General features: G+C 50.6%; 1 protein-coding gene across 1 annotated transcript; it reads left to right on the top strand.

Annotated features, from left to right (window-relative positions):
* The first annotated feature begins 9,184 nt into the window (after positions 1-9,184).
* Positions 9,185-13,808, top strand: LOC121432486 (potassium voltage-gated channel subfamily F member 1). The gene has a single exon (XM_041630473.1). It carries the CDS (start codon positions 9,685-9,687, stop codon positions 11,197-11,199), a length of 1,515 nt encoding a protein of 504 aa, XP_041486407.1. The 5' UTR covers positions 9,185-9,684; the 3' UTR covers positions 11,200-13,808.
* Positions 13,809-24,599: the final 10,791 nt, after the last annotated feature.

Here is a 24,599-nt window from a genome sequence, read left to right as displayed (position 1 = left end):
GTGGATGTGCTTGTTTGGTTTTACTTGAAGAATTAAGTCTTAGCTTCATATTTGATGCTGTAGGATGCTGAGCACCTTCAATGTTTTTCTGTGTTGATCAATATTTTCATTTTATAACTGTCAATTCTAAGAACACCACTTCACATATATATAGTGTTGTCTGAGGTCTCTGTCCTGCCGGTTCTGCTGCTGTTAAGTCCCAAAGAATCACACAGAGGTCTACATTAGTTATAAACCGATTGGCCCATTAGCTCAGGCTTCTTATTTACTAATTCTTATAACTTACATTAGCCCACAATTCTTGTCTGAGTTAGTCACATGGCTTGGTATCTTTTTTGGCAAAGCAGTCACATCTTGCTTCCTCTGAGGCTGGGTCACTACTGCACACTGCAGAATCCTCTTCCCAGAATTCTCCTGTTCTCATTGCCCTGCCTCTACTTCCTGCCTGGCTACCGGCCAATCAGCATTTTATTAAACAAATATAAGAAACAAATGTTTACAGGGTAAGACCATTGTCCCACAGCCAATACAGAATAAAAATGGGCAGAAGTATGTTTAGGCCATAACAAGAATTACTGGAAATCCTGTCCTAATCCCAAGCCAAAATTCATTTAATAATTTTCTTTAAAAATAAAATTTATGTCCATTACTCAAACAACACTTTTTTAAAATCAAGCATCCTAACATAATACAGCCCAAAGATATACCAGCTTGATTCATGCTGAGAAATGATGCTAGGGAAACATTTTGTCTTTGTTTTCTGTAATTAAGGCCTTCTGTGTCTGGAAGAGTAGAAAGTTTCATAAGGATGGTGGAAACACTGTGATGCAGAGCTTGCAACAGTCTGGCAGCCGAGACGAGGTGTCTCAGGCTGTGTTCAGGTGCGGCTTGACGGCACACATGCTACACAGTGTGCATGCAGATGTGTGCAGTCACGGTTGCAGGGAGGTCACGTGATAGATAGGGGGACCTGCTGCCAGGAAGATCACTGCTTCATCACACCTGTGATTTTTGAATTTTTGGTAACTGCATGTTTGGAAACCTTTTACTATTGCCTTTCTTTTGTGGGGGGAGGGCCTCTGACATTCAGTCCTTCCGTCTCTGATAGAGCCACTGCCCACAGTTTAAGGAGCTGGGGCTGGGTCTGGGGAGAAGGCTCAGTGGATAAAGTACTTGCCTTACAAGTCCCACAAACACTGTGGATGAGCATGGCAGCCTCTCTGTGATCCCAGCACCCACAAACACTGTGGAAGAGCGTGGCAGCCTCTCTGTAATCCCAGCATCCACATACACTGTAGATGAGCATGGCAGCCTCTCTGTGATCCCAGCATCCACATACACTGTAGATGAGCATGGCAGCCTCTCTGTAATCCCAGCATACACATACACTGTGGACGAGTGTGGTAGCCTCTTTGTGATCCCAGCACCCACAAGCACTGTGGAAGAGCATGGCAGCCTCTTTGTAATCCCAGCACCCACATACACTGTAGACAAGCATGGTAACCTCTCTGTAATCCCAGCACTTCCAAGGTAGAGACTGGTGTTAAATTGTTTTCCACCAGACAAACCTCTCCGTCGACACAATAATCCAAATTAGACAAAATCAAACTGAATTAGAAAAAGTCCAGGTTTAATGGATGCCAGCTTTTCTGGGTGGCCCTCTGGGAAAACATGGAGAGGGGAAAAGGAGAACCAGGGAGATATCTTGTTTGTGTTCTCTGGATAGCAATTTAAATAGTCTATGGGAGTGGTCTTGACCCTCCCTGGGGAGGGGTCACTGTTTGGCCGACTTTCTTAGAGGTGGAGTCTGGACTGTGGTAGCTCCCTGGGGAGGGGCTTGGAAATTTCCACCAAACAACTGGGATCACTGGAGTGAGCTGGCTGGGCAGACCCGTCCAGTATGGCAAACTCAGCAAGACACTGAGCCACAATAAAGTAGAGCAGGATTGGCGAAGGCAACCTGCGGTTAGTATTAATTGTCAATCAACTTGACAGAATCACCTAGAATCACCACAGAAGGGAGTCTCAACGAGGGGTTGTTTAAACTAGCCTGACCTGTGCACGTGTCTGTGGGAGATCAATTTGATTTTATTAATCAAGTGGGAGACCTGCGTACTGTGGGTGGCGCCAATCTCTAAGTGGGGGATTATGGACTGTAAGTGAAGCAATAGCGTGTGTGCATTCATTGCTCTCGTCTGGTGACTGGATGGATGTACCGTGGCCGGATGCTTCATGATCTTGGCACTTTGACTCCCTCGCCATGATGGCCTGTAACTTGGAGCTGTGAGCTGCAATAAATCCTTTCTCATGACTGCAGAGAAAGAGGCTGAGGCACACCCAATGCCAACCTCAGGTTTACAGACATGTATACACATATGTGTGCCCATGTGCACCCACACGGGTCTAAACATGTACAGATATACCATATTCACACCACACACACATATGCAGGAAAGAAAAAGCTGTGAATTAAGTGACCACCATACCAGTCTGTTACAGAGCCGTAGCAAAGGAACATATTAACATTTAATTCTGACCTTCAGGCTGTAGTGGGGTGAGGAACGCAAATACAGGAGGCTATCTCATTTTTCAGTTAAAAGTACTGAATGGAGATGCTAAGGAAAGTTTTTATTAGCACATATTAATTTACATAACAGTGGGCCTCATGACATTTTCATATATGCATACAACATGTTTTGTCTATATTAATTACCCACTCATGTCCTCTTCCTGCTCTTTCCTGTTTAGTCACCTATAAGAACATGGGTGACGGGTTATTTGCATGGGCACCTTACTAGTGGCTACCCCTTTGAAGAAAATGTCTCTCCTTCCCCAACCACGGTTAGCTGCATATAGTCGCTCAGGGAGGTCTGTGACAGGACCTCTTTTTTTTTCTTTCAAAGGAGTTTTCTTTTGGGTTAGGGAGACAGCCCAGTGGGTTAGTATAGTAGGATCCAGCCGTGACAATCTCAATAGAGGACCGAGTCTCAGTAGTTTTCCCTAAGGCAATACCTGGTTCCAAGAAAGACTGCAAACTGAGACCACCCAGAAACAGACCATCCAAAGGAAATTTCTAAAGTTCCAACCAGCACATACCCATTGCTTTTCACTGTGACACCCCAAGACAAATGTCAGCCCATCAGGGGTCCTGAACCTTAGAAATACTTCACCCCTATCTTTGCTACTATAAAATCCCAGTCCCAACTGAGCTTGGGGTTCTCTGATCATTTCAATACATTTGCCACGCGAAGAGTCCGAGTTTACAAACTTGTGTAAGAGAAAAGGCTTTTTGCTTTTACATACAGGACTTGTTCTCCTAGTTGGTTTTGCGGGGGAGCTCCATGATCTGGACAAAACGGAGCACTTGATGTGAAGTGAAAACAAGAAAACCTAACCTCAAATCCCAAGCACCCCAAGTGAATCTGAGCATGATCATTCATGCCTGTTACTCAGTATTGGGGGCCTGAGGCAGACTGAGCCCCAGAGCAAGCTGGACAGCTAGCCTAACCAAAATGGTGGACTTCAGCTTCAGCGGGAAGCCCTGGCTCAAAACTAAGAGGAGAACATAGAGGAAGGTACGCTGCACACTAGTCTGGCCTCTGTGTGTACAGACAGGGTTCTTCAACCTTTGTCCCTGAAATGACCTGGCGCTAGTGAGAAGGAAACACAGAACATGCAACAAACCCGCTTAGGAGTTTACTGGGGACAGGGAGCAGAGGCCTGGTGGGGTCGGTATGCAGAGCTTGTAGATGGTGTATCCAGCTTAATTGTTATCTAAATTGTAAGCAGGCCATATTTTTGAACAAAGATGGACAAGTGCGGGAATCTGTAAGTAGGGCAGTGGGGCCTGGGGTTTCAGGGTCTCTAAAAGGCATCAGTGTGCAGAGAGCAAGCGAGCTTGAAGATGGTGCGTCCAGCTTTTAAGGGCTGCCTAGCGCATGTGCACAGGGGGATGACGTGGTTATATCATACGACGGAGCTCACGCATGCGCGCAAGGGCTCACGCAGTTGTGTCAGATGTAGATGATGCAACCATGAGGCACATGGGTCATGCAGGATCCTTTAAGATCCCTGGGGCCATTAGGCACTTCTGTCAGCATGTGTGTGTGGTCCTAGAACTGGGAAGGGTCAGCCATGTTGGTTTGGCTAAAATCATAACAGTACCCATCCAAGAATGAGAGCAAACAAGACTCCAGCGGTCTTGGCTCACTCCACAGCCCTCCCACTCCAGGTTTTCCTCACTCCACAGCCCCTCCCACTCTAGGTGGCATGTACCTATGTGCCTGTGCATGGAGAAGCCTTAGGTCAGCCTTCAGTATTGCTCTAGGAACCCTGTCTCTCACTGTCTTGGACTCACTGGTTCAGCAGTCCTGAGGATCTGCCTGTCTCTGCCTCCCTGGAACAGGCGTCTTGCTAGGGTGTGGTCCTCAGGTCCTCATGACTGTACAGCAGTAGCAGTAGTCTACTGACTAAGCCATCTCCCCAGCCCCAGCCTCCTCCTTTGAAGCAGGTGGTGAGGTTTAGTATATTCACCAATTTGTACACCATTCCCACCAGTGACTTTCAGCTCACTTTTTTGTTTTGTTTCGTTTTGTTTTTGCAACATGAGCTCACTATGTAACCCTGAGTGTCATTTTTGTTATTCCAAGAAACAGCCTTGTACCTTGTAGCCATGAGCCTTAGGCCTTTCTGGCCTTCGGAAACCACTGGCCTGCTATCTGTCAGCTTGTCTGTGTGGCTATTTTGTATAAATGGAATCTCATAAAATACAGCCTTTGTGACAGGTTGGTTTTTTCCACTTAGGATCCTTTAAGGCTCATCCATACTGTGGCAGGCATCAGTTTTCCATTCCTTTTTCTGGCTGTGTGGTGATCGCTACACTGATAAATCACCCCTTGTTTCTAGCCTTTGTGGGAAGTGGCCACTGTATTAAAGCAGGCCAAGTAAGACTGGGTATGAAGGGTGTGGAACTAGGAAACAAACTGACAGAGACCCAGACAGGAGGGGTCCCAGCCTAGGTACTGAGCCAGACAAGGGCTTTACATACCTGAGTCTTTGTACAATGAACAGGGCTGCCCACCTAGCCCTGGGCTTTTTACTCCCCATCTTTCAAAGCTCAGCCCTCAGGATGCAGGCCTCTGACAGGATGTCTCCTAGGACTATGCTGTTTCCCTGTGGTCCCCAGGGACATAAGCCCCTCCCCTCGCACACTCACAGAGCCCCCTGCTGTCCGGTAGCACAGGCTGGACACCCAGGGCCTTAGGTAGGCACAGTGAGGGAGACAGGAGAGGTCACTTTAGTATAATCAGATTCTGCAGTCTGGAAGATCATAAGGGTGTCCATGCCTATGATGAACTGTCATTTGCTCTGCTGTCCCTCAGAGTTGACATCAGCAGTTTCTGAGACATACTGACAAGAAAGGCCAGTATACAGTTCTGTATATGGTCCTCTGAACATGCTATTAGCACCATGGTAAACCTTACTGAGAGAAGAGAGGCACTGGGAGTGGGGCCACAGCTGGTGAAGGGGTTGCTGGGGGCCACAGCTGGCAGAGGGACTGGTGGGGGCCACAGCTGGCAGAGGGGTTGCTGGGGGCCACAGCTGGTGGAGGCTGGCCTTCTTCATACAAACAGGACACAAACATTTCTTTCCATCCTACAAGAGGCCAGCAAGAAACCAAGCCTGCACGCATTGTGATCTTGGACATGAAACCCCAGAACTACAAGACCATGGATGGCTACTGGGGTTCTGGTGCTTGGCCTTGTCTTCCTCCTTCTCTGAGTCTCCCTCCCTAAAGCCCTCGGGTCAAGCCCTTTTCTTCTGACCATCAGTCAAGTTGGCCAGGATTTGAGGAAGCTTGGATGTGATTCCATAAATTTCGAAAATGCTCACATGCTGAGATCTCATTGAAGGTCACTGTTGTGCAGGAAATCCAGAGCATCGAGAGCCACTTAGAATTTCTTGAAACGTTAAGCAAGACAGAAATGTCCAAGCGGTTGGCTAAAAACAGAAAGTCCCTTACTGTGGCGTGTTTGGTCCTATATTTGACTTCTATGGCAATTGTACATTTCATGGCACCGTGCAGGGGGTTGGAGGGAGTGATGGAACAGTCCAAATCTTCTGCAGCAGTTTTGACTCCTGACTTTCCATTTAAATGGGTATGAGAAAAAACCTGCCACTGTCTACGGGTTCTGGGAAGCAATTGTTTTGAGCCACATTTTTCTCTGTCAAATGTCTTTTTAAAAAGTTACTGAACAATAGCATTTGGAGCTACAGAGTGCTCTGTCGCTGTGACATCAATTAAAACCAGCACAGGTATGCTTTGGTGGTTGCCTAGATGGGAAGCCATGTGAGAGCTGACCTGCTCCCTTTTTAGGAGCCAGCTAATCAGCTCTGCTCGGTTAAGACCTCTTTGTGTCTCGCTGAATCTAAAACAGTACCTTCCGGGCAACTGAAAACTTAACAATTCATTATTTGCTGGGCACCCTCAGCACTGGCATGAGCTGACCAAGTCCCACCTTCCGAGCCCAGAACTCAAGGCAGAAGGCTCGGCCTTGATCTCCAGAGGTCAAGTGCGGGAGGTCAAGTGCAGGAGGCAGGCTGGATGGGAGCCAATGCTGGACGGAAAGTGGGTAGGGAGAAAGAGGCAAGCCATGATCATAAGAAAGCTCCAGTTTTCACTGAAAATACCCAAGTTGATGTCTTCTTTAATGTCTCGGTTTTTCCATCAGTGAAATGGAACCAGTGGCCCTTCTTTTCTTGACTGCAAGATTTTACAGAAACAACTAAGTTACACTGTGGGTTCTGTCCATGGTCGCATGCTTGATATACAGGGGCAGATGGAGCAGAAGAAGGGCAGCAATCAAGAGGGCCTCCTGGCTCCCATCTCAGCGGCCAGGCGAGGTCCGCAGAAGTCCCACAACCCCTCCCTGCTCCTGCCTCTGCTTAGCCTCAGAGATGACTCATGGCTATGCTGGTGATGGTGCCGGAGATCCAGAGAAAAGAATTTGAGTCTTTGTACTGTGTTGTAGGTGCACTAAGGCCGAGGGAAGGCACCCTGGGCCCAAGTCTAGGCTGCTCTGACTTTCAAAGAGAAAGAGGAATGAAGTTAGAAATCAGAAGCAAAGCCCCTGGCTACCAGCTGCCAGCATGGAGCAAAGGAGAGGTCTGGAGCAGAATAGACCTGGGGTGGGAGGGGTCATGGAGTGAGGAAGACATGGAGTGGGAGGGGCCATGGAGTGAGGAGGCCCTAACACCTTGCTTTGTGTCTTCCTCTTTCAATCAGACATCCTGACACTGCCTATGGGAGAGCTCGGCAGTACTGCCCTGTACATCTCTCTCTCTCCTGTTATGTGTTCCCTTAGCTGTACCGTATTTAAATTTCCAGTAGAGTATGATTATGTCTTTGCCCAGGGTGGGTGTGGTATGCGTAGATGGCACAGGACATCAGTAATTACGTGAGTGAGAATGGGTCCTTTTTAAGCCCATAAAGCTCAGTCTTAGATGCCGTTCGCACTGGACCCTGCCCGGACAGGGAACAACAGGAGGCAGCCAAAAGGGGAATAGCTTGGTTTAGATGGATCTAGTGTGGAGATGGTAGATTGCAGTAAGGAAAGGCGCCTTAGAGCCCAGCAGCCAGCATCCCAGATGTAGCTGGTGATGATGGCAATTACTTGATGTCTTTGTTTCTCTGAGAGCAGCTAGGGACTGAGTAAGAAAAATGGAAAGTACCCAGAGTGCTGGGTACACAGTGCTCTTACATTAGTGTTAACTGTTACTGTCACCCAACCGTTCTCTTCGCCGGTTTCCCTTTCTGAGTAGCACACCATAGACTGGCGCTAAATGGAAATAAATATTGTAAGACGTTTCCCCCAAATGATACCTTGTGTGCTGTATTCTAGTGCGTCTTGTTTTTATGCCATCGCATTAAAGAACAATACTGCCAGTGGCCTGGTATACCAGTTTCATGACTCACGAACGGGCAGGATCTTGAGCGTTTCAGAAATCCAGCTTACAGACTACATTTTAATAGTCTTTTAAAGCTAGCAGTCTCAGGTGCACAGAAAGATGCAGTTTCCCAGACCGGGTCTCTACAGCTTCCCCACGATCAGCAGCCCCCACTCTGAACATCCCTGTGGGAATGGAAGGTTTGTCACAACTGAGGAAACCACAGGGACAGAGCACCATCGTCACCCACTCAGCCACAGTGTCCTCTAGGGCCCCCTCTTGCTGTTGTGCATTCTGTGGGTTTGGGCAAATGTGAATGGCATGCTTGCCACCGCATAGTCAAACAGATAGCTTTGCTGTGCTATTAGCCTGTCTTACTGGCTCTGCCTATTCATCCTTTCAACTTTTTTTATTTTTATTTTTTTGAGACAGTCTCTAGCCCAGGATAACCTCCAAAGCTAGATGATAGTCTTGAACTTCTGCCCTTCCTGCCTCCCTTTCCTAAGTGAAGAAAGCTGGGATCCTAGACAAGCACATCCGGGCTGGTTTATGTGGTATAGGAGAACAACCACAGGGCCTTATGCATGCCAGGAAAGAACTCTACCAATTGAGCTACCGCTTGGCTCAGCTTACTTTTAGGCCCAATTCCAGGCCATAGATGGGTCCACCTTTGATAACCCTGATGGTAAAAACCATGGGCTGGAACCAGAGATGCTCTCAGCCTGAAGAAAGATGAGAGGGAGTGAGGCAGCAATCAACTGAAAGAACTGACTTCCTTCAGAGGAGTGGGGGCTGGGATGGTGGGCGCAGGGACTCTGGGAACTACTGGTGATGGCTGTGTAAGCCAGCAGGAAAGCCTTGGGTTAAGGAATGGCTAAGCTCTCCTCCCTTTCTATCTTGTAACGTGGAGCAATTTCCTTTTTTACTTTGGGAGCGGAGACAAATTTTAGGGGTGGGGACAAGGTCAAACCACTGACAGGGCAGAGCTCTGGAGTGTTAGGAACCCTTACAGGCCGACCGAAGCCTAGGACAGAAGGGATGTGCCCAAGGAGTGTGCAGCTGCCTCTTGAGGGGTTGGTGAGCAACAGGCGGAGGTCCTCTTTTTTTCCCCTTCTCACCTAGCAATTCAGGAGGGACTCGCCAGCCTGAGCCTGTGAGACCTTAAAGCTCTGGGTTGTAACCCCTGAGCCTGCAGGCGCAGCCGGTGGCTCAGGTAGTGGAGAAGGGTGGCAGCGGTGCAGGTCTGCCCAAGGGTTAACTCATTCCTGGGCAGCTGCTGCGCGTGCGGTGCAAAATCTCACCAGAAGAGGGTACAGTAGCAAAGCGTTTGACGTCAGGTTGGAATTCCTATTGTGTTTCGGAACCGCTCCTGCAAAGCCAGTCCAAGTTCGCTCTCGGCACATCCGGATCTCGCAGCTCCTGGACCTACCCGTGGCCAAAGCCACCTGCTTGCCCCGGGGAAGGAGGTCTCTGCTTGCTAGGAGAGCCAGGTCCTATTCTGGACCCAGCTGAAGCGTCAGACCCGGAGCCGCGGGTGAGTATCCTGAACACCGGAGGCCAAAGGCAGCTGAGTTCTCTGCCGGCGCGCCTGGATGCCCTCGCACAGACCCTCTACTGCCGCTGGGTGTATGGCTCCCCCGCGGTGTACCCCAGCCTCCTGCCGCCAGCGGCTGTGAGTACCTTTCCCAGCAGGTGGCTGCCGTTCCCGAGGGCGGCACGTTGGCTGAGGCAGGACCCATGGAACCCGGGCTTGGGAGCGCACCCGCGGGGAGCATGGACGCGTCTGCAGAGCAAAGCCTCCCGGAGCCTGGCAGCCAGGACTCTGTGGCAGGCGACGACATTGAGATTGTGGTGAATGTGGGGGGCGTGCGGCAGGTGCTCTATGGAGACCTGCTCAGCCAGTACCCCGAGACCCGGCTGGCGGAGCTCATGGACTGCTTGGCCGGTGGCTATGACACCATCTTCTCCCTGTGCGATGATTACGACCCAGGCAAGCGCGAATTCTACTTTGACCGGGACCCAGACGCATTTAAGTGTGTTATTGAGGTGTACTATTTTGGGGAGGTCCACATGAAGAAGGGCATCTGCCCCATCTGCTTCAAGAACGAGATGGACTTCTGGAAGGTGGACCTCAAATTCCTGGATGACTGTTGCAAGAGCCACTTGAGCGAGAAGCGCGAGGAGCTGGAGGAGATCGCACGCAGGGTGCAGCTCATCCTGGACGACCTGGGTGTGGACGCGGCCGAGGGCCGCTGGCGCCGCTGCCAGAAGTGCGTCTGGAAGTTCCTGGAGAAGCCGGAGTCGTCGTGCCCTGCGCGGGTGGTGGCAGTTCTGTCCTTCTTGCTCATTCTAGTCTCCTCTGTTGTCATGTGCATGGGCACCATACCCGAGCTGCAGGTGGTAGACGCTGAGGGTAACCGCGTGGAGCACCCAACCCTGGAGAACGTGGAGACTGCTTGCATCGGTTGGTTCACGCTGGAGTACCTGCTACGCCTCTTCTCCTCGCCCAACAAGCTGCACTTTGCCCTTTCCTTCATGAACATCGTGGATGTGCTGGCCATCCTCCCCTTCTATGTGAGCCTCACACTCACGCACCTGGGCGCGCGAATGATGGAGCTGACCAACGTGCAGCAGGCTGTGCAGGCCCTGCGGATCATGCGCATCGCGCGCATCTTCAAGCTGGCCCGCCACTCCTCAGGCCTGCAGACCCTCACCTACGCCCTCAAGCGCAGTTTCAAGGAACTGGGGCTGTTGCTTATGTACCTGGCCGTGGGCATCTTCGTCTTCTCCGCACTAGGCTATACCATGGAGCAGAGCCACCCTGAAACTCTGTTTAAGAGCATTCCCCAGTCCTTCTGGTGGGCCATCATCACCATGACCACAGTGGGCTATGGTGACATCTACCCCAAAACCACTCTGGGAAAGCTCAACGCGGCTATCAGTTTCTTGTGTGGGGTAATTGCCATCGCCTTGCCCATTCACCCCATCATCAACAACTTTGTCAGGTACTACAACAAACAGCGTGTCCTGGAGACGGCAGCCAAACACGAGCTGGAGCTGATGGAGCTCAACTCCAGCAGTGCAGAAGGCAAACCCGGGGGCTCTCGCAGCGACCTGGACACCCTGCCCCCGGAGCCTGCTGCCAGGGAGGGGCCAAGCTGGGGCAGCCGGCTGAAGCTCTCACACAGTGATACCTTCATCCCCCTGCTGACAGAGAAGCACCATAGGACCCGGCTCCAGAGCTGCAAGTGATGGTTCGGCTCCCAGGCAGGGACAGACTGGGATGTGGATGGACAGACCATTGGGCAGGCATGTCAGTAGGCAGCTGCCTGTGTCTCCCAGCCCTCCCCTGAGCAGACCCTGCCAAGGCTGGGTAAGACTCCTTGGGTGCCAGCTGTCCAGGTGGAAGCCCTCTAGGGAGTACAGGAGCCACAGGGCCCCTTGGGGCTTCTGGAATGGTCTGGCAGGAGCCCACAGCTGCTTCTGTGTCCCCTTCGATAAAGACCTCCTGTTCAGCATATCCTCCATGTTGTGGGTTGTCTCAGGCTGGTTGTCACCCCAAGAGTGGCTCCTGCACACCCTAGTGCCAGGCCAGAAAGGAGGTGTGCAGCCCCAGAGGTAGTGGGGGTGGTGGGGGGTAGCTATTTTTAGTTGAGAGCTAACTAAAGACAAGTTGTGAGGCAGGGTTCAGCTCCAAGGCGCCTTGCCACATTCCACAAGACGCTGCTCTCCTGCTTCCTTCTGTGGAAAAGCTGCCTCCCTGAGGCTTGGGGAGGAAGGAGAGGTTGCATAGCCTGCTTGTGGGGCAGCTAGCCCATAGCTGTCACCTGTGGAGCAGTGTCCTTTCCGCTCCCCTTTTTTTCTTTCCAGCTACCCTGGTAGACAGATAGCCCCATTTTACAGGTAAAGAAACTGAGGTTCATGGTCATACAGGAGAGGAATTCAGGTCTGGTTCTAAGTGTCCCTGAGTTCAAGTGGTGTCTCCAACACCAGACAGTATTGGGCCAGAGGCTTTCTGCGGGACTTATAAGGGAGGGTGTGAGTTCCTCCATGCTTTGTGTGTCAGGGGAAGCCAGAGAACCACAGTTATTAGTTCAGCTCCTGGCATCGGTATGTGGCTGCCAATCAAAACTGTTTCTATTGTTCGATGCTAGAAAGAGGGTAAGTTATATAGCTGCCCACTGTGGTCTCCACGGGTCTGGACTGGGCCCAGGGCAGTCGAAAGCAGGGCACTGTAATGCTGTTCTTGGCCAAAGCCTAAGTGCTGGGCCTGCGGGCCTAACCGTTCTTGTTTTTCACCTTCTAGGACCATAGGGCCCTTCCCTTCACCCCCATCTCCCGCCCCCCAGCTGAGGGGCCTCCAAGGAAGGAGGTGGAGGGGTGAGAAGGGTTGGCTTCCATCTGCAGCCACCCTAGGAGGCTCCTTTCTCTTCCCTGAGCTTAGATTTTTCCCAGAAGCAAGAAGAGGACTGATTTCTCAGGGCACCTTCTAGGTCTACCTTTCCAGAATTGCCAAGGGTTGGGCTGCTAATTCTTCTGGCAGGGTCTCCAGGAGGTAGGAGGTTGTCACTTGGACATTGAAGTCTCAAGATTCAAGAGTATTTCTGTGGGGTGCAGGCTCACTCCAGGCCTTTCAGTGAGAGGATACTCAGGTAGAGATGGATCAGACCTGAGGTAGATACCCATGTAGCAGTGATGTCAGTGGCTGTCCAAGGGGACACAGGGACTGCCCCATGTCTCCCCCTCCCCTAGCCCTCTCACTTAAGACTCTGAAGGTCGTTAGCACCTCTGGTCAGGCTGGCTAAGACATTGGTTGCTCTGAACTGTGCTGTGTGCTTCCTCTTCGTGTTTCTCCAGGGTGACACCAGGTTCTGTGACCATCAGAGGCAGAGGAAGAAGTTGGGGTCTGAGGAAGTAGAGACTCTAAGCAGGGGAGGACAGGGCCTTCTGGGTTATGTGGGTTCTTGGGGCCCAATAGATTTGATGAAAGATTAGCTTGCCTTTGTTTATACCCTTTACCCCAGAGTCCTTGGGAAGGCAGGACCTGGGTACCATCCTGAGGACTCAGTGTTCCAGGGAGGTGGGGAAGCCCAGGGTTCACAGAGAGAGTGGGCAGAGGGCCACCTTCCTGCGTTCCCTGCCTTCTGGGGTGACGCTGGAGATGAGGGTGGAGACAAGGAGTTAGAGGGAAGGGTATGCCCAGCTCCAGAGCTTCTTTTGCTCATTCAGGAGTGGGAGACCACCCATGAGGTCTCCACACCTAGGATCCAGGGGCACACTGGTCCCGGGGTGGCTCAGTGACTAGCAGTGTCCTTACACAGTGATATGCTTTGTCAGAGAGGAGTGGCCTGGATGTTCTGAGAGTCAGTAGTCCCTAGTCCCTGGGAGATCCCTGGGTTTCAAGTACTTGAACTTGGCTGTACCAACCAGGGGCAGCTCTGAAAGCTCGGTGTCCAGGCTACACCCCGTTCCTATGAAATGAGAGTGTTGGAAATGACCCTCTGGCGTCAGTATTTTTATAACTTAAAGTGCACATGAGTGACAGTGATTGTGTTAAACCCAGGGTTTGGATTTGTAGAGCTGAAAAAAACAAAAGCTATTTTTCAACAAGCTCCCAGGTGCAGCTGGAGGCTAGGGCTGCTGGTCCACGAACTGGTTTTGAATGATCAGAATAAGCCTGTACACTTTAGCCTGTGGCCAGATCTGGTGGATGGACCACCTGTTTTTGCATAACCTGTGACTTTAGAATAGGTTTTATATTTTTAAATGGTTAAAAAAAAACTCAAAGGAATAACATTTTTGTGACCAGTGAATAGTACTTTAAATTCAAATTTTGTTGTCCATAAATAAAGTGTTATTGGAACTACTCTGCCTATTTGTGTGTTTTGGGATTGTTAGGAATGACTAAGTACAAGACAGAGCAGAGGTAGACTAGATGGCTCCCAGAACCTGAGTGACTTCTTCTATGGTCCTTAAAGAGGAAGTCTGCCCATCCTGGGCTGGAAAAGACAGCTAAGGTAGCCTCAGGGTTGCCCAAGAACCCTTCCAGAAGAACCAAGAATGTCCCAGGAGCCAGGGGTCCTGGCGGGGGGGGGGGGGGGGGGACGTAACTGCTGTCACACCACAGGGTGGAATAGGAACTGCAGGACAAAGGCTGCTCTCTCTGTCCTTATGATGTCACAGGCTCTCAGATTCCACTTCCTTTGCTCCTGAAAATTCCCAGCCTGGCTTGGCTTTAGCCTGTTTCCTGCAGTCCAGCCTTGCCCGTCCCCTCCACTTCCGGTCTCCTAGACACACCTAGGAGCTGTTTCTTCACTTCTCTCTTCTAGGGATGTGGTCTCACCTGCATCTCCTCCTGCATAACACATACACATACCACCATACCACAGCTTGCCCACATCTGTTAAGAGTGAGACAATGTTTTTGGGTTGTGGAAGGTCTATGTTGACAGAAAAATGAGGTATCATTGAGTTTAACACCCTCCTTGCTTAGATGGGAAACTATGGCCCTGAATCATAATCTTTGAGACATTTATTACAGACCTTTGGGTCACAGGGATACCTTGTTTTGTTCCTGTTAACACTGAGAGTGAATAGTCGTGCCATTTAGATTAGAGTTGTGTATGTGTGTAAATACGAATTGATTTTTAACCCCCAAAGAAAAGGACAGGTGGTATCTATAAATCCTGGTCTCCCGCCTCCATCTTTGGAGGCCCCACCACTGTGACCATGGAACCTTGGACCCCCTCCCCAGTAAGGGTCATGACCACTCCCAGGCTATTTAAACTGCTCCCCAAATAATAAACATGTGTTTTTTTTTTTCCCTTTCCCATGGTCACATTGGCAGCTTTCCGGTTCCCCTCGGAACCACCTAAGAGCGCAGGAGTCCAGTTAAACCTGGGTATCTTTTAATTTGGTCTGATTTGATTTGCTTGATTGGGATTTTGCGTCGGCAGAGAGCTCATGCTAGAAAATATTTCTAACAGTAGCATATTCACAAACCTTTCGTTTCAACTCTAAACGACTACATGATGTTAACCAGTCAGTCCATCTTCCAGATGGGCAACCTGAGGCCCAGAGCACTGAAGCCCATAGGCTGGGCTGGAGGTGGTGGCAGGAACGAGACAGAACCTTCAGCTGACTTGCTCTTCTGAAGATGGACAACCCGATCCTCACCCCACCCCCACCCAGCAGTTGTGACCAGATCTCAGGGCCCCACCTCAGGGCTGACCCAGCTTCCTAGTAAGGTGAAGGGTGCTGCCGTCCAGTCTCTGGAAAGCATCCCTCCATCATGATGAATTGGCTTTAGTGGTGGTGTTTTGTAAGGTAAGAAAAGAGGTCAATATATTTCCTCCGGTGAGCCACTCTGGGCAGATGTGTGGCTGCGTGGTGGCATTCAGGGTCCGTTCTGGCTGCTTAGCCAGGGGCTTACAGCTTTAGTCTGGAGGTATCTCAGAAGATAAGTAGGCTGATTTGAGATAATGACAAGGTTTGTTCCCTGGGGAGAGCGGTTGAGGCAGGTAAGACAGGAGCAATGGCCTTGCAGTGACAGCCACTGGCTCCCAGACCTCTTAGGGCTTTAGAGAGAAGGTGCTTGCAGGACCCAGCTCTTGCCTTCCCTCACTCTGTGGGAAAGGCTGCCTGCTCTCCCCCTTCCCCCTCCATGATTTGATGTCACAGGTTTCCTCTGGGGGAATGAGAAACACTGCTTCCAGAAGCCTCCCACCTGTCGCCTGTAGGCAGACAGCTCTGTGCGTGGTGTGCCTGGTGGCGCATTTTAGCTTCAGAGTGAGGATTTGACTGATACCCATATATCCAAGGTGGATACTCCCCCCCCCCCACACAAATACAAACATAAACAAACTCTTCCCTGTGCCTGTAGCAGTTCAAGGTATAGCTGCAGGGATAAAGTGGGCTTCCAAAAGGAGAGACCACTGAAGAACCAGGGATCTTGATCTTGTTCTGCTTGGCTATTGTTTTTCTTTGTGAGCTTCTCAGCCATTCAGGCTTGTGGGGGCAGGGCTGTCTGCAACTCCTCCAAGGAGTGGGTTAGCTTTAGCTTTACAGATGGGGAAACTGAGGTCCAAAGGGCAGAAGCCGCAAGGCTGGTACTGATGGCAGAAGTAGGTACTGTGTCTGAGCTGAAAGGTGTGACCCCCAACCATCCACCACCCGCTTCCTGGCAGAAGTGACAGGAAATTGTCTACAGTCACACAGTTATAGAGAAGTCAATCATGGGGACCAAACAACTGCATTGGCCTGGGAAGTCATCCCTTCCCAGAAGCCAAGGCCAACAGGCATCACCTGATCCCTCACTCAGCACAGCTGCCAGTACCTTCCGGATATGGGCTTGACTATAGCAGATAGCAATTCCTTGGCAGAATCTCTCTCCAGACACACACTACCATGCCAGGATCACTGTCATTGTCAAAGGCTGGGCCTGCCACAGTGAAAGCCCAGACTGGGGGAGGCACAAACATTTGTGCACACACCCAGCTTCTGTGGGTGCATGGTTGCTCAGCCATCAGGAGCAGCGCTCTCCCTGCCCTGTTCCCCGACTGTCTTGTTCCTTGCTAGGCCTGGCTGTGTGAGTGCACCCCAGTCTTGAATATAGGCCCCAGGGGAGGCCCAGCTGGAGACTCTGTTAGCTTTCACATAAACTGGACCCTTGAGAGTGCCAGCTGCTGCCTGCTTTGCTCTTGTGTGAGATTAGTATGCACGCCAGATCTCTCTATTGGTCTTTGGTGTCTCCCCTAGTGCAAGGTATAAAGGGGGTTGCTGAGCCCATCATAGTTCTTCCCCTTACATGACCCCCAAGGACCCGTCACCCTCCTCTTCTCTCCGTCTCCACTACCCTAGGCCTGTGGGCTGTCTCACACCAACCACACTGCGCACTGGAGGTACCTGTTGTCCTTGGCACCCTCTGCCCGTTATCCACCAATCAGAACTCTGCCCTTTCTTTCACTCCCTTGTCAGCCACCACCCTTTCTCAGCCAGAGGTAGCACTGCCCCCGTGTGCCCTCCCAGTGGAGTGGGACAGAATGCAGGTTATGGAAGCTCTACGGTTCCCTCACTTCCCTCTCCATGAAGGGGGCAGACCGTGGAGGGTAATATGACAACTTGGCACCTCAGAGTTGTGGTGGCTGTGGGGACCCCCCTCCCCCCAATCCTTTCTCTGTGTTCACTTCCTGCTCAGTCCATCACCTACCCACAGGTGGTCACAGCAGGGGGCTGACCAAGTCAGGCCAGTTTTGGAAATTCACCTGAAGAAACAGCTTCCCCCAGTATGGTGAAACTCAGCACGGGCTCGAGCTCCACCTCACAGTGCTCCACACACTACGGCTGGGTCATCTCCGACCTTCACAGAGACCTCTTGGCCTTTTAGAGCTTGGTGTTCACAGCCAGTGTGAGGGATCTGCCTTATCAGAGAGCATGTGCTAGGTGTGCAATACCTCGTGTGTGTGTGTGTGTGTGTGTGTGTGTATCACTGTGTGTCTGTATATGAGTCTGTGTGTCCATATCTTTGTGTGTATGTGTCTGTGTCCTTGTGTCTCTGTGTGTTTGTGTGTCCCATGTTCAGGTGTGTATCTGCATTTGTGTCTGTGTCCTTGTGTGTAACTCTGTGTGTTTGTCTGTGTGTACATATCCGGGTGTGTGTCTGCATTTGTGTCTGTGTCCTTGTGTGTGTCTCTGTGTGTTTGTCTGTGTCTGTGTGTGCGCATCCCTTCCCACAGAAGGAAAGGAGAAAGTCCTCTGTTTGGTGAAGCAGTAGCCTCCACTCATAGCTCTCTTCTCTCCCAGAGAACCTGGCTTCTGGCATGGGGCTGCAGGCAGATCTGTCCTCCGTCCTGAGAAGTGCAAGCAAGGTTCTGTTCCTAAGACCAGCAGGCCATGGAACCTGAGGACAGGAGGCCTCAAGGGTGTTGCTGAACTGATCAGCGGGAGCCCAGGAGTGTGGCATACTGGTGGGGACTCCCAACATCAAGCCTGATGTTTCCCAGGAAAGCTGGGGCTCGGGGTTTACATGGCTTGCCCAGTCTCACTTTCCTCCAGTGTGTGGTCTAACCTATTCCCTCATGGCCGTGTTTCATGTTGCTTTCCTCCCACTCTTCTGTTTGTGGGGCAGAGACTCTGGGGAGACAAGGGTGTATCTGGATCCCAGGTGCGTCTCTTGGGACCCAGGGCAGTGTCTACCCTATGTTCAGTACACAACTGATCTCTCTGCGATGAACCTTTAGCACTGCACACTGAATTGATCTTGTCCTTCCTGCCCTTCAATTCCACCAGTGGCTGTTGGGCTCCCGATGGTTGCGAGTAGCTCGCCCCTGTTCCAAGGACCTCACACAGTGATTTTCCCCCAGAGAAAAGCCCCTCACGATGTCTCCTCGAGACACTCAGCACCCTCAAATGAGAATGGATGGGAGAAAAGTGGGTAACATCCTGGAGACCTCCAAGAAGCGTGAAGGAATTTGGACCACATCCCAAAGCACCGAGTGATTAAGCTAATCAAAGACTTACTCCTTTGGCACATGAAAAATGGCTGAGACTTGAGGCAGGGGACAGTGACTGGACTTTGGGGTGATCCAGGCTACCTACGGTGAGACTGGAACCTTCTGGTTGCCCTGTAGACCCAACATTTTTTGTTTCTGGGGCATGATGACCTGAGCTTGTGCATGAGGCAGGAAGTCACCTACTATTCTATTTTAAAACAGTCCATTGAAGGAGTCGGACTCACAGGGAAGGGAAAGGGGGCTACAGGGAAGGGAAAGGGGGCTACAGGGAAAGACCCGAAAAGGTTGATGTCCCCTCCTGTCTCCCGGATGTGATCACACACGCACTGTTCCCTCCTCTGAGTGAACCCCCTCACTCTGAAGTGAGGCCACCCCAGAAGCAGAAGCAGCATCAGTGTTATCTGCACCTTTGGTGCATAGACCCCTCCTCTGCCTGGTGTGGACCACTCTGCCCAGGAAAAGCCATGAGAACATTCTGAGAGTCCACTACCTGTGCTGGAGTGGGAGCTGGAATCCCTCCCCACAAAACATCAGGGAACAATCAGGCCAGATGATTGCAGACAGACAGACCAGAGATTGCAGAGCTCCAGGGACCCAGCCAAGTTCATGGCCAGTTATGACCATTAGATGTCTGCTGGACCTCACCACTGATCAGCGCAGGGTCCCCTAGCAGGAGTAGAGAAAGTCTTGGACGTGCCGGGTGCCCTGGGGACACTGTCAGGTGTCCAAACCCCATTGTGGCTATAAAGAAATCTCACTTTGTTGTTGGAGAGTGGTACTGAAATCTCAAGGGGACCACATGCACATCTGATACTTAGTTCTAAGGTCTAGGAGGCAACAATACATGCTAGGAACTGCCACGCTCAGTTTGTGGGCATTTGGGTGTTCCCTCTAGCATCCGGTTGATTTCTCTGTCAGACACGGAGTCTAGTGGAAGTCCCCATGAGGAGCCCCCGAGCCATCATGCCTGAACACCGAGCTCTTAGACTGGTAGGCCATGAACTCACACTCCCCCATGTACCCCTTTAAGAGAAAGAGAAGATAAGAGCTCCCATTTGGAAAACATTCAATCAAGTCATCCCTGGCCTGGGCACTTCCTATGCCCTCTGGCCGGGAGAGGCTATTTGGGAAAACGGCCAGGTAGCCTCCACTGCTGCAGTTAGGGAAATTGTCCTAACCTTAATGTCTCTGCCAACTCTGCTCCTTTCTCTGGGACTCCTCCCTGATGCTGGTACTCCCGTATGGCTGCAAGGGTCCCCCCAAGTCTGCATTTGAGAGTAGTGCCTCCCGGGATGCCAGGTCGACGTCAGCTGGGTTGGGTCACCAGCTTCACTAGTCAGTGAATGACACCGCCTCCCTTCACTGCTCGGGCTTCTGGTGGCTTCATAGTCTTTGTTAGACACGTCACCAGCTATCTGTCATTATGGCTCAAACCCCAGACAGTCAGCTCACAAGGAGAAAGGGTTTATTTTCGGCTCTCAGTTTCAGAGGCGTCCATGGTTGTTAGCCTCATTGCTTTGACGTGGGGTGACATAGCAAATACGAGGTAGCGCAAACCCACTTACCTCATGGCCTGGAAGAGAAGGGAGGAAGGCTGCGAGGTGGGAAAAGGAGGGGGATGGGGACCATGAAGAACCATTCTTGGCTCATCACTGCTAGCATCAGTTTTAGTCCAGAATTTGCCCCCCCCCCCCCATAGATACCCGTTGCCTCTATAGGATATAAATCTCTTCATTCCTGTGCTTGGGAGTGCTGTGTCCTATGTGGGGCAGGCCCAGGCTTCTGAACAGTCACTGCAGGAGTAGGGGTTACGGCAAGGGGACACTGGTGTCACAGAGAGCGCTGGAGGAGGCAGTTGCTTTCCACTCCTTCTTGGTAGGCACCGCTTGAGAGAAGAAAGGTGGTAGATGCTCTTCTCCACCTGGCAATGCTTTCAGGTAGAGATGCTGGGTCACCTTCTCTGGGAAGATTCCTGAGCACTCATTCTCGCAGTGCCCTTAAAGCACCTACCTCATTGATATGTTGATGCCTGTCTCTACCTGTTACCAAGTGTCTTAGGCAGTGTTCTATTGCCATAAGGAGACACCATGACTATGGCAACTCTTATGAAGTAAAACCTGTAGTTGGGACTGGCTTTGCAGTCCATTATCGTCATAATGGGGAGCATGGCAGCACCCAGGGAGACATGGTGTTGGAGTTCTCCGTCTGGATCCATAGGCATAAGGAAGAGGGAGTGAGACTGGGCCTGGCTTGTACTTTAGAAACCTCAAAGCTCACCCTTCAGTGACGTACTTCCTCCAACAAGGCCACACCTACTTGACAAGGCCACACCTACTTGACAAGGCCACACCTCCTAATCCTTCTCAAATAGTGCCACTCTCTGATGGCTAAGTATTCAAATCTATGAGCCTATATGGGTCATTCTCATTCAAACACCACCACACCAAGTGACCATCTATAGAGCAGGGTAAGTATCTGACACCCTGTGCCATGGGGTGGACTGGAAGAAACCCCAAACCTAGCTTTGCCTGAGGCTGAGTGCTTGTTGGGTGAGTGAAACACCAAGCCTGTGGTGAGCTGAGGTTTGGTAAGAGGGACAGTGTTTTACCAGAGCTGATGCCCAGCAAAAGGAGCTCCATGAAGGCACCATCTCTGAATCATCCCAGCCCAACAGTTCCAAGGGCCAGGGGAGGGGAAATAGCTTCCATTAGCTCTGATTGTTGATGTGTGGTCTACATACCAGGCTGCCTCCAGTGTGACCAGTGCAGTTGGGGGAGTTGAGAAGCTCCTGGGGGTGTGTCCCAGATATTGTCTTTGCCTTGTCAGTCTTTGGGGGACTCAGTAGAGAAGAAACAATGACTTCTTGTTGGAGATCTCTGGTACCCCAGAACCTGAGGTCAACGATTCCATCTAAAATGCAATGCATTCCTAGGCTCTTGATTGCTCTGGGGGAACTACCCAGCTGTTTAGAATATGCCCACCCAGCCTGTATCACCCTCCTTTCCAACTTGTTCCATGATTTCAAGCAAGTGATTCTTGGAATCTGGGTCCTCAGCATTAGCACCATGGGCACACAGGGCCTGATAGCTCTTTGTCAGGTAGTCACTCTATGAGTGGCGGTGTTCAGCAGCATCTTGGTCTTTGACTGCTCACTGTCAGTGATATTCTTCTGCATCCTCTATCTAGGGATGACACCCACCCCTGAAGTCCCTAGACACTGTAAATGTCCCTGAGAAGCAAAACTACTCAGTTTCGATGCTCCTTCTAGTACATTTCCTCTCCCTGACTCTGGGGTCACAGGCATGTTTGACCATGACTGGCTTTTACATGGGTGTCTCCTCTTCCTGATGCTGGGGTCACAGGCATGTTTGACCATGACAGATTTTTACATGGGTGTCTCCTCTCCCTGATGCTGGGGTCACAGGTATGTTTGACCATGACTGGCTTTTACATGGGTGTCTCCTCTCCCTGATGCTGGGGTCACAGGTATGTTTGACCATGACTGGCTTTTACATGGGTGTCTCCTCTCCCTGATGCTGGGGTCACAGGTATGTTTGACCATGACTGGATTTTACATGGGTGTCTCCTCTCCCTGATGCTGGGGTCACAGATATGTTTGACCATGACTGGATTTTACATGGGTGTCTCCTCTCCCTGATGCTGGGGTCACAGGTATGTTTGACCATGACTGGTTTTCACATGTAGGTGCTGGGGGTTTGAGCTCAAGCCCTTTTGCCGTCACAGGAAATACTCTTACCCAATGAACCATTCCACCTGCACAACTCTTGCCTTCTGTGAAGTTCTTTGTCAGGTATTTGTCATTTCTGTCACAGAAATGAAAAACTGACCAACACTCACTCTCTTTTGTGTCTGCTTCACTCTTACATCTGTCCTGCTTTGGCATCCCCACTACCTTAGGTTACAGGCCTGTGTGGCTAGCCCCACCTCTCACCTACCTGAGCTGGTATAATGGTGCGAGTGGTGGGCAGCGCTGACTTGATGGAGCAGGACTGTATGAGGCATAATGCCTGGGTGAAGGGCTGGAGTGGTGACCCTGAGGGGCACATCAGGTGGCACTTGCTGCTCCTGGCAAGCCTGTGTTTCCTGTTAGCAGTGGTACGCACACCATGTCTGGCCTGCTGCTCCGTATAGCTTCTTGGGTCAGCTCCAGGGCTCTGGGGTAGACATGGCTAATCTATAAATCTGAATAGACAGAGTTCCAGCAGACCACAGACTCTCCAGGTCCCGTGCTGCTACTGTACACAGCTCTTAGTCAACCCTGGAGCAAGATCCTACAACCAGAACATTCTGTAACACACAATCACTGGAAGAATCATGTCATGTCTTAGGCGGCTTTCCGCTACTATAGCAAAGTCCCCAAGTTAGGGTAATCTCTATAGAGCAGGCTCATCTGCCTCACGGCTCTGGACACACGTGAACTTGGCACTGGGCTGTGGGATGTGCTCTGCAACAGTAGAGGGACTTTCTGTTTCCTCCCCAGCACCCTGCCAGAGGTCTGACACATAGTAGGCACTCTGTAAGAAGATGGAGACTGAGGTACTTTGGCACCATATGCTAATAAAGATTGTCTGCAGCCCCAGGCTCTGCCAAGCGCAGTTAACATTTTACTTCTCCAATTCCTCCCTTGCTTTATATAACAGGCTTACACTTCTGTTTTCCCACACGTACGTTCTCATCAGTCCCTCTTGTCTTTCACTGCTGGGAAGTAAGGTGAGAGGCCCCTCTGCCCCTCCCAGCCCTGCCAAGTTATAAAATCTGGGTCTCTAGTTATATTTGTACCATGAGCAAACAAATTTAAGTGACTAACCAGCATTTGAAATATTTTGATTATATAACCATTCCTCATCGCAGACATAGGAAGGAAACATCTTACGGGCAGGGCACAAGCCATAAATCCAGGGTTTGGGCATGCCTTCTCCTTGCCACCAGGGCTCACCCGTTACTATAGTAATTGTTAAACACGACAAGTGTGTCCTCTGGAAGATGCTCTTTTTCAGAATCTCCTAGGTTCCTGAATGGAATTGCATCCTGTGTTCTTAGGTCCAGAGCTTTTCACCCTGCACTTGGATGAGGCGGGCGACTTTGCAGTTCCTCAGCTATTCTGTTCGATGCTTTCTTGGATTGTCATTTTGCTGGAGACCTGTCCTTGAGTGTGCCTCTCCCAGCAGGTCTGTGCAAAGCAGACATTCAGTACCCGTGTTTAAGTCTTCGGTTTACTCTCACACAGGACCCACCGTCAGTGAGGTCATCTGACCCACGTTTTGTCTCTCTGCAAGCCTGTATCATTACTTTTCTCAATCCTGTGGCCAAATACCTCACAGAAGCAACGTAAGGGAAGAGATGTTTTTTTTTGGCTATGGTTTGAGGGGACATCATGGTAGCAGGAGTGGCTGGTCCTACAGCAGCAGGAGCTTGTGACACAACTCATCCGCATCCTGGCAGATCTGCAAACAGAGAGCCTGGACCCAGAGCTCATCTCATTCTCGAGGGCCGTCCTCGGCGACCCACTTCTGCTATTTAGGTCGCAGGCTTCCAAAATACCACTAGTCGATGGAGACCTAGGGTTCAAACATAGGAGCTTGAGGGGACATTTCGTGAAATCATTTGATGCTTTCACTCCAGAGGCTTATTAGGATTCTCTGTATCTGTAGAATTTGGCAATTCTTTCTGAACATAAAATTTTACTTAGAAAGTAAGCATTTGCCATTCTCTGTCTGGAAGGAACTTTGAACATGTAAGTCTTTCTTTAGCCCAGGGAGGTGGGTTTCTATCACTCCTTCATTTTTCTTCTCCTTGTGTTCTTTTTAAATTCAAGGATTCTTACTAAAAACCAAAGATCAGTTGCACGTATAAATTAACTTCATGCGTGCTTTTGAGATTTTGTGTGTGTGTGTGTGTGTGTGTGTGTGTGTGTTTGGTTTCCCTTCTGCTCTGTGTTTGAAATTTCATTGACTTTATCATCTTTAATACTGGAGTTCAATCCTGTCCGTTTTATTCTTTCCTTCATTATTTGATTTGTTTTGGAACCATGGCATCTAATTTTCAGGAAGTCTTTGTTTTTCTGATTGTTCCTTATTCACACTGGCTAATGTTCCTTCTGTAGAACTCCAGGGAGCAGAAG

The sequence above is a fragment of the Microtus oregoni genome, unplaced genomic scaffold, assembly GCF_018167655.1.
Source record: "Microtus oregoni isolate MIOR12 unplaced genomic scaffold, Mior012 000034F_ref0000314, whole genome shotgun sequence".
NCBI classification, from domain to species: Eukaryota; Metazoa; Chordata; class Mammalia; order Rodentia; family Cricetidae; genus Microtus; species Microtus oregoni.
Note: the sequence above shows the minus strand (reverse complement) of the source record. Positions and strands in the feature narration are given on the sequence as shown.